This window comes from Magnolia sinica, chromosome 2 (genome assembly GCF_029962835.1).
Source record: "Magnolia sinica isolate HGM2019 chromosome 2, MsV1, whole genome shotgun sequence".
NCBI lineage: Eukaryota > Viridiplantae > Streptophyta > Magnoliopsida > Magnoliales > Magnoliaceae > Magnolia > Magnolia sinica.
Window position 1 is genome coordinate 22,254,098 of NC_080574.1, and position 10,359 is coordinate 22,264,456.

General features: G+C 40.1%; 1 protein-coding gene across 2 annotated transcripts; it reads right to left on the reverse strand.

Moving 5' to 3' along the window:
* Positions 1–385: 385 nt before the first annotated feature.
* LOC131236620 (probable L-ascorbate peroxidase 6, chloroplastic/mitochondrial) lies at positions 386–9,149 on the reverse strand. Of its 2 annotated transcripts, none has more exons than XM_058233926.1 (12): positions 8,868–9,149; positions 8,637–8,786; positions 6,725–6,845; positions 6,553–6,653; positions 6,375–6,462; positions 5,234–5,301; positions 5,056–5,142; positions 3,927–4,001; positions 1,818–1,895; positions 1,617–1,721; positions 1,072–1,140; positions 386–775 (listed from the first exon to the last, which is right to left on the reverse strand). In XM_058233926.1, exons 1-12 carry the CDS (start codon positions 9,132–9,134, stop codon positions 623–625), a joined length of 1,362 nt encoding a protein of 453 aa, XP_058089909.1. In that variant the 5' UTR covers positions 9,135–9,149; the 3' UTR covers positions 386–622. The 2 variants fall into 2 exon arrangements, with proteins under 2 accessions (XP_058089909.1, XP_058089910.1); XM_058233927.1 differs by having other exon boundaries at positions 548–936.
* Between the last annotated feature and the right edge of the window lie 1,210 nt (positions 9,150–10,359).

A 10,359-nucleotide genomic window follows, 5' to 3' on the forward strand; every position in this document is an offset into this window, starting at 1 on the left:
GTAGGCATCAAGCTTGGCCACCCGACACCAATCATGGCGCATCTCTGAAGTTTCTTATGAATTCAGTGTTCCATCACATCAACATGAGAACCTTGTCCAGCTCTTTGGGGTGGCCTTGGCAGCTCACCCTATCATTCCCCCATCTGACTGTTTGGATATGAGGAATCTAAGGTATGGACATGGATAACTATAATGCTATAATGATTACAATTTTCCAGCATTGTTCCCCATTGATTCCCAAAAGAGTGGTGTTTGGTCTATTTGGATAGAAAGCAGGATTCCAGTTGTCTAATACGGACACTTCGTATCTTACATCAGCTGTAGATAAGTCTAGTAACTACAATGTACGATCCACAGTTTCCTTTACAATCCAAACAAACATCAATGTCAAATCAAGGGAAAACGTATTATTTTCATATGGATTCCTCATATCCAAACAGGCCTTAAAACCAAAGCTTACCGTTCTGCATCAGAACAGCAGATTCAAAATGTACCCCTTCTCATTGATTTAATTGAGAAGACCTGGCTTCGTACAACAAACAAACACTAAAATCAAGGACTCAGAAAGGTAATCGAGCCTCATAGATTAATCAAAGGGAACACAAACCACCACACAAAAGCATTAGTTCCCTAGTATAGATGTCAAAAGTGCCAAAACAGCAATCGCAATCATGATATTGAGGAAGTAATTGGACTTGAGAGGCTTATCTGGGCTGCCGCCGATCGCTTCGTACTCTGCCCGCATCTTCTGCTTCATGGCATCCGACAGCTCTCTCTGCATTCAAAGACAACACTCATTTTATTTTCCCTTTATTCCTTCTCCTTGGAGTATGACTTGCATGTTTTAGGTGTTCACAGTGTGTTGGAAAAGCTTCATCTTGTGTGTTATTAAAAGAACACAGCAGAACAAAACACGATTCTTGTTTCTTAAACAGCCTGCAAACCATGACAGTAAAAGAAAGGGGGACAAAAACAATCCATTAAACACAAATAGATCTTCTTCACAAGGGTGTCTTGCATGAAATATTTCACAAGCATAATAACAGTACTACAAGTGTCTAAGCTTACTACCTTGGTTTCTCCAGATGAGTACTTCGATGCCACAAACTTCTCTGGCATGGCATTGTCTATTGAGAGACCCTGATAAAAGGGGGGCAAAAGGTCCCAGCAGATGGATTTTATTTGAAGTTATCGATTGAAAGACTGCTGCATTAGTAATTCAGATTCAAACAAGAGAAATGTTATGGCCACTAGTGAGAGTAGGATTAGAATCGTGCTTGCCCCACACATACTTATGTGGCATGTCTGTACAAGATCTGGGTAGTTCATCAGGCAGGCCCCATCATGTAGATGCTGGGTCCCAAAAATCAGGCCATTCCTCTTATCAGGTCAGTCACGTGCATGAACAATGGATGGTTTAAAAATTGGCCAATTGTCCGTATTCAACATATGAATGTGTTCCACCTCATGATCATACTAGCATGATTTCATGCCAAGACACCGAGTGGGGCGCACCCAATAAACAGACAGATCGTACACACGTGTAACCTGGGAGAGCAGGATTTAAAATCCTACTTTTGCAAGTAGCAATAACGGAGCTCGTTCAGTAAACAAACCTCGGGAGGATCAAACTTGGCACCCAAGTTGCTTAATTTGGCATGAGCTTCAGCATAGTCTGCAAAAAATGCATCCTGATCTTCTGTGTATTTCTCAGCATAAACCTGCAACCATGTGATTGTATTGTGGAGGTAAAACAAAAGATGTAACCCTTTGCCTAGCCTTCCTGCCTGGAAAATATTGCCATCCTTTGTGTTTACCTTGAAAGATGGATCCTCAAATAGAACAGCATCAGACGGCAAAACCAGCAGATCCTCATCCCTCCTCTCTTTGATATCCTGATTGAAACAGAATTAGGTCTGTTGGATGTACTATCAAATCAAGGTTGGTGGGAATTTTGAGATATTGGGTAGGTCTGGTTTTCGTATCTGTGCAGACAATGGAATCTGCTTCAACTGGTTTCCATTTCCCTCTTTTCCCAGCCAAAATCACAAGTGAGACATGTATGGTGAGGTCTAAACATATCTAATTTGCGATTTGGCACCAACCATCGTATTGGCATTGTGACATAGGATGTGAATGAGAAAAGAAAAGATGAGGAGAATGGATGTTTGCACACACTACAATTCAAAGTTTTTTTTATTTTTAGCAAGGTTCTCTCTCTGTACAGAGAATGTTCTCCCTAAACTCGCACTTTTGCTATTATTCCTATGTCATTGCCATTAAAGGCATCTATAGAGATGCAAGCATTAATGAGAAAGAAGCACAGTGGCAATTTCTCAGCATTTTTACATTTTTTTTCTCGGATATAACCAGGAAAATCTCGCTGAAAATAATTTGATTTAAAATTATTTATTATTAATTAATTAATATGATTTAAATTATATATGTATATATGCATTGAATAATTTAAATTTTGAATAAATATCGTGATAAAATTGAAAACTGCCAAGACTGAAAATCTTTTGTTATTAACATGGTAATGTTGAAAATCTATTTTATTTATCATGAAAATATCATGCTATTTTCAAAATCTCAGAGATGTTTGTCACAATGAAAAGAAGAAAAGAGACGAAGAATGGATTTTTGCACACATCACAGAATTCAAAGGGTTTCTTTTTTTTAAATGTCTACAAAAGAACGTTTTCTCCCTAAATTTGCAATCTGTTTATTCCAATCTCATTCCAATTCAACATCTACGCACAAAAACACGAACCCCTAAATCTCTTCCTTCCTTTTGTTCTCTTATGCTTATCTCTTTCTAGTCCTCATATTAACTTATCTTACTAAAGATCCCCCAAGATATTAATATATGACAACTGACAACAGCTCCCAAGATATTAATATATCTTATTAAAGATACCCAGAGATGTCAATATATCCTATTAAAGATAGCCAAGGCACAAATCCCCAAAATACAAAACTACTAACTTCATGACACACAAGACCACATATATTTGGAACCTATTACCAAAGGTAACCAAAAAGACCTAATTGGATTCCTGGCAAAAAAGCCTCAAAACATTTAATAAAGACTCCAAAGAATCAAGCCAAAACTGTACAAAGCATCCTTATTTCTTCTAACCTCTAAGAAAATACAATATGTGGGGCCCACTGGGTGGCTGGTAGGACCCTTAAATCGGGCTTTTGGGGCCCACATCTAAGGCTGTACACGAACCGAGTTGGCTTGGTTAGCTCGCTCGACTCGACTCGAAGAAGCTCGATTCAACTCAGTTCAAAACTGAGTTCGAGCTGAGTCGAGCTGATTTTTTGAACTCGAAAAAATTTCGAATTGAGTTCGAGCTTGCCCGAGCTCAACTCGACTCGGATCGAACCCAACTCGAATCGAACTCGGATCGAACCAGTTCGATGACTCGGTTACTTTGATATTGATGTTGCTCACCAAGTGTTTGATGAAATGACTCAACGAAGTGTGGCTAGTGGCAAGGTATGTATATGAAACATACCCTTTTTTTTCTTGATTTTTATGTTGCTTAGAAGGTGTTTGATGAAATACCTCTAAAACCACTGCTGCTGTTTTACAGACAGTGAGATTTTGAAGGTGCAGTCCATGTGTTTGTGAAAAAGCTGCACAGGAGAACTTGGCTCGAACTAGCCCGAGCTGGCCAGTCAGGCTCAAGGACCAAGCCAAGCCGAGCCGAGTTCGAGTTGGGTTCAGCAAGTGGCCAAGCGGAGTCGAGTTGTGCCCAGCTCGACTCGGTTCGACTTGTGTACACCTCTACCCACATCTTCATCATACAATTCTTGCAATCATTACCACTTGCACTACATTGAGAACGGTGAACTTCCAAATGTAGCCATAAAATCATCATACAATTAAATTTAAAAAGACTAGTGAAGCTTCTTACTTTGAAATAAGAATTGTCGAACTTCAACCATTGCACGGTCCATGACTGTCCTCCTGGTGCCCCAGGTCCGTCTTTCTGTGAAGCAACAGACAGTGAGAGTTATGTAACATCCATAATAGATTGAAAGAATCACTGCATTGATTAGAGAGCCTACATCAAATAATCCAAGAATCACTGCATTGATTAGAGAGCCAATTGTACACACAGAGTCGGAGATTTCAACCTCTTATAGATTGGCCACTAAGCTTTCAACAAAAATCAAGTGTCTATACCAATGAAAAGGATGATCAAATATACACAGAGAGTTGAAGATCTTGCCGATTTCCACAGGAGTTCCGGCCACTTCATTTTATTCAATTGTCTGCTGCTTGAAAGGAGCCGATAGTAGAACTTTTTGGAGCACAGGCTCATGTTTCCACTTGGTCAAAGAGATGACTAAAAAATAGCCCATACATTTCAAGTGCTGGCTCAAATTTGTTTTAGAAGCTTTGGATGGGTGACTTTATGAGGGGTTGGAAATCAGGACTCTTGTAAGGAATGTCTCTGAGGTGACAGCGGAAAGATGGAAGCCTCACCGGTCAGATTTTCTAAGCCTAATTGAAAAATATTCTAGGCCTAGAAGGGAATTAGGGCTCTTTCCAGATAACAGAGGGAATGTGAAGTTGGAGTATGTGGAGCTGTTGGGTGTGAGAGATTACAATTCAGAGGTTTGAGCTCTCCTAGAGGAGTCGGCTGCCAGCCTGTTATTAGTTGAAGGTGATTCACTCAATACTGTTTGTACCAAATTTGTTTAGAACCCAATCCTATGGAGTTTTGCTGATACTTGAAAGGAAATTTGATGCACTACACAAGTGCTGCAATCAGCTGCAGTTGACTGCATCATTTGTGCAATGCATCAAAATACATGACAGGAAGGAGATTATAAATGTATTTGATTAGAAATATATTTTTCCTTTAATTTGAAGAATTTCCTATGGGTGTATATGTCAGTCCTGTGTACTGATCAAAGTGCCAAGGCCAATATAGTACAAATTTTCCTGATAACTCATAGATTATTTCTGTAGCGATTCCTTTCAAATAAGTAGCATTCCACATGTAGAAAAATCCCAAAATATTATTGACCACATACAGTATACTTTGTCTCTGGCTTGCCCCAACCACTACGTTCTGGTCTAGACCTTCCCAGTGTATGTGCACCAGATAATGCAACTATCTCCTGCAAATATAACCAATGCAGTTAATTACAAAAGGTTAACAAGAATGAAGTATGAAATCTACGATTCAAATACAGAGATGGTGAGAGTAACCTTGTCATTAAGGCCCATCCTGTAGAAGACATCACGAAGATGTGTAGCAGGTGAAGGGGGACCAGCATCTAACATGGACAAAGAACTAATATTTTATTTACTGAAATATCCAGAAGGAGAGAAGAAGAAAATGTTGGTGAGGGCCAAATAATGAAAATATCGTTTTGTGAAATGAGAAATCCAGGAATAGCAAGGTTCATACAAAGCACAATAAGTTGAAAAATCCAATAAGTAACTTGAGAATATTCAGCTTCAAGATATAAGAATCTATCCTACCGCATATCTTCATGACAGTCAACACCAGGTTGTTGAGAAACATATAATGCAGTATTAGAACCACTAACATGTATTGGTATCACAGTTATCAACACCAGTTTGATTGGTTTTGAAAATACATTGAAGCATATCAAATTATCAAAAAAAAGAAAAAGAAAAGGGATTCATGTAGCTGACCTCAATTAGTTGGGATAAGGCTTTGCAGACAATGATGATAAATCGGATAAAACACAAGCAATTCAGATTCAGGACTGATCAGTAGATAGGTTGAGTGGCAATCTTGCCAGGTATGAAAATGAATATAGCGACCATCAAAGAAAAGACTAAACTCATGAGTTAGGAGTGACATGTATGGTGACAGTAATGGACTACCAGATGCCTAACATTCTAGTCCCATGGATCACATGAATTCTGTTAATGAAAATAGATCCTCACTGTTCGTCAATTTGGAAAACAACATGGGGTCATCACGAAAACAGCTTGCAGTGCAAAGCTGCAAGCTGAAGGATCAAAGGGGGAAAAATGCTGTGTATTACAAGAAATGCATTATGAGTTCCAAGTTCTTTTTCAAAAAATAATAAGCAGAGGAGCAATACAAACGTATTAGAGACATAGGACCTCTTTAAGAGGTGAAATGGGACGTCAAGGTACTCAAACAAACCACCAAATGTTAGTATCAGGTGATAGCAAGAGATGCCAATTGCAAAACAGTTTGACACTGTATAGCAACGTTTCAGTTCAAGATATGAATACAAAACGACAAAGTCATCAAGCAACAGAAAATATGTTATCTTGTTCAAATATGCATGCTGCAATGCATGAATGACATATACATCCATCATCCAATCGGGAATGATTATCTAACCAGGAAGCTTTCCCTCAACAGGGCACTGTTCAGGTCCAGAGACATCCACTCTTCCGTATTTCATAGGAAGTTTGGGGCCTCCAGCATCCTGAAAAATTGTATAGTAGAAAGTCAGTCATCCTTTTCAATCATAAAATCTGTTCAGAGTAATAATCGCAAGTATCCAACAGAGAAAGACCTCCACAGCTGTAGCACTTGCCAACTGGAACAAGTCCGCGTACGTCACGTTCGAATATTTGTCCTTAATAGGTTGAAGAAGTTTTAACGCATTCACAAGACCTGAAACACAAAATTATTAGGCAAGCATAACACTGACCCAAGTAACATTGTGTAGACTGGACCTCCATTACCAGCATTGGCAGCATGCTTCAGCTCTATTTCAAATCTTAGACTGCCATTGGCTCCACCCCTTTGTGGCCATTCCTCAATGTTCTTGTCATAGGTACCAGCATCATGCCATCCTAGACGAACCTAGAGGCATACAAAAACCATTTTAAATGAATAATCTTTAAATTATGCTCACTATCTCCGTTTAGAATTCCCACTGTCTCATTTAAATTAAAAAGTTTAAACAAAAAAAATAAAATAAAATTCATTATCTTTTTTTCTAAAGAAGTAAAAACAAGTTTTTTTTTTTCCAAAGGATAAAAGATACATCAAGTAGTGGACTGGGGAACAAGTTCTCAATTACAAGAGCAGGGAGACCATCACTCCTCTGACTAAAAACATCTGATAACAACTTCACCTCTCTGCCAACGTGGGCAAACTAAATGTTTAGCCTCGAGGTAAGGGAGTGAGTTTTGTTGAATACAAATGAAAGCCTCCAAGGCTGGGATTCATCCTTGCTTGTCCCTCCACAACAATCAGACTTCAGTGTCAACAACCATAATTAGCCTCATCCTTGCTTGTCCCTCCACAACAACCAGACTTCAGTGTCAACAACCATAATTACTCTCTCTCTCTCTCTCTCTCTCTCTCTCTCTCTCTCTCTCTCTCTCTTTTCTTTTCCTTTTTTAAATGAGTCTAGATCATCGACTTACCTAAACAATATCATGTAAGTATGTTTAACTGTTACTTTGTTCACATCAAACCGAGCATTTTGTACACATGAATCCTTCCCTATAAGAAGGATGTTGGAAATAGGTTCAGTCATCTCTCTGAATCAACACCATCAGCAGCTGGGATGCCAGGCAAAGAGTACCCCAGCTTCACATTCTGGGCAACCAGCCAGAAAAAAGCTTAATTTCATAAAACATAACGCCTAACTTCCATGGCTCTATTTTATTTTTTTTGGATGCCGAATCCAATATCTCTTGAGAAGACCCCTCCATCTTGACAGGACCTTGACTAAAATTGGAAGTGGTACAAAGCCCTTCAGTAAGAGTCCCTGCACTTCAAGTATCTCAACAACTGTTTGTTCTTTTCTACATTAATAACACTCGGCTATAACTGTTTGATTCTGCTACTTTTTTTCCCCCCTCTTGGCATTGAGCTGCTTACATCTAATCCCCTTGTTTACGTAATAGTAATTGACCCGTATTCTGGTGAAATATTAGGCCCTGTTTTGTTGCCACTTCAAAATAATTTCATCTCATTTTAGCTCTCAGTAATTACATATTAGAGATCATAATCAAGATCATTTCTAACCCTAACCAAATCTCTAATACATAGTTACTGACTGTCAACTAAAATGAGGTGAACTCGTTATTAAGCAGCAACCAAACAGCACTTTATGTGTTGAATTCTTAGGAAATCGTGATTTCCAAAACATCTAGGCAATTGCATGCAATGTCAAATCCTTAGCCAATCCAATTCGATATTGCATGCAATCACTCAGATGTTGAAATTCTTCAGTGATTGTGATTTCCAACTCAGTCTAATAAAAATTTAAAATGACCAAATTACGATTTCCTTCCTTAGTATTCACATGGAAGGACCCGGCGGGACTGCATTTGCACGACTTTCAGTTTGGATTCGAAAGAAACGCAGCCACTCTTCCTTGAGGGCTACTTCCTCGTCATGAGTACTTGGACATCTTCCCAGTTCAATTGGATTGAACATCCAAACACTGCCTACTTGTTTTCTCATCAAACAGAACACTTAAGTAACATTATCTCCACGGCGTTATTCCCCACATTGCATCGATCTAGAGTTGACTGAACATCCATTTCCAGTAGAGAGAAATCGCCGGCAGGAATCTAGAAACAGAAAACTCAAAGCATCGAAAACGAGAAAGGAAATCAAAGGTGGGGGAGACATTACCAGAATGGGATGGCAGAAAGTCGTCTTGAGAAGCTCTTTGATATCTTCCCTCGCGCTTTTCAGCTGCTCCAAATCGGATGCAAAGCAAGTGGCGGAGGCGGCACCACTGGACGCGCGGGCCACCTCAATTGATGTCATTCTCCAGGCATTCTGCGAGACCACAGAAGTAGAAAGAGAGACGTTTCAGTGAAAAAGAAAGTGAAGGAAGAAATAGTATATGGTAGTACTTACCCGGTGGAGGAGCACGGGAGAAGGAAGCGACGATCGAAGGAAAGATGATGACGGCAGGCGAGCGACGGAGGCTCTCGCTGATGGAAGGCGAACGACGGAGGCTCGCGCTGATGGGAGGAGGCGGCAAGTGCTGAAGCAGGCCATCGGTGATGAGGCTGTTGATAGCAGCCGTTCGCTCATTTTCTTTTGCTGTTTTGTTCGTAGGTTATGACCCCTGGCAGAAAAAGGAAAGCGGATTGCGTCCGCAGGGCGCTGTATACAGTCCATCCGTCGCTAATGAAAATGTCCCATATGTACGGGGTGGGACCCACATTATCGATGCTTTTCGTGCCGCCCAATAGATGATTGACAGGTGTTATAGGTTTTGTAGTATTTTTTTACTCCGTTTTGCATTTCTCACGAGTCCGGATCGTGTGTCTCGCCCACGAGGTCCACGTGCTAACTGATCCGATGATCAGAGCCGTCCGTGAGAATTCCATTCCATACGGGCTACTGGAATAATTTTACACTTTGACCATCGCTATATGTAGATGTATTTGCAACAGTGAAAAGAATTTCAATGGCTTTCATTCAGCTCTAACAATCCTAGGTTAGGATTGTCGCTGTAGCAAGGTGACGGGATAGTAGATTATTTTTGTTAGTGAGTAGAATATGTACGGTTCAAACCGTCGGAACATTTCACCGTGTGGCCTCTAATGACGGTGACAGAAGCTGGATCCTGGGCAGTTATAGATGCAGACAAACGAGCCGCCCAAGCTGCCGACGGACTACCCCAGCCCGGACGGTAATATGTCCGGGAAGGGCTATGTGGAGCCCACCATGATGTAAGTATTTTGCCCACGTCATTCAACGATTTTCTCGTATCATTTTAAGATACTAAACAATAAAATGAGGCAATTCCAAGATTTAATTAGACCACAAAGTGGGTATTGAATGTCCACCATTAAAAACTTCTTAGGAGCTAGAGAAGTTTCGGATATTTGTGTCTTCACTTCATTCACATTTATATGAATAGGTTGGATGATATAAAAAAATTCACATTAGTCCTTAGAAAGGTTTCAACCATGGGTGTTATTATAAGTGCAGCTTCCTTTGGTGTGGTCCATTGGAGATGTAGAAACGTTAAACTGATCTGATAAAATCTTTAAACGGCGTAGGTCAAACATTTACATTACAGCGGGCCCGACGCAATCCGCGTCCACTGCCACCGGGCGGTGCTTGGGTGGTTAAGGGGATCCACCCAAGTGGTTGGAATCCCTGACCGTGGGGATCACCTTCACGTACACCGTTCATCCGTTTTGAAAGCTCATTTTAGGAAACCGTACCAAAAACGAAGTATATCCAAATCTCGAGTTAACCATAGTAAAGGAAACAGCAGTAATTGAATATTAAAAACCTCATGTAGGTTACGAAAGTTTTAGATCAAGGATATATTTGTGTGGTCCCTTTATCCACGTATTTGTGATTTTATCAACACATTGGTTGACAAATA

What these genes read in the sequence shown, in the direction of transcription:
- LOC131236620 (XM_058233926.1), bottom strand. Translation starts at nt 9,134, where the DNA reads ATGGACTGTATACAGCGCCCTGCGGACGCAATCCGCTTTCCTTTTTCT. An exon ending in GAAGCATGCTGCCAATGCTG is followed by an intron (nt 6,654 to 6,724) that starts GTAATGGAGGTC and finishes TTTGTGTTTCAG; the next exon opens with GTCTTGTGAATGCGTTAAAA. An exon ending in CAAGTGCTACAGCTGTGGAG is followed by an intron (nt 6,463 to 6,552) that starts GTCTTTCTCTGT and finishes ACAATTTTTCAG; the next exon opens with GATGCTGGAGGCCCCAAACT.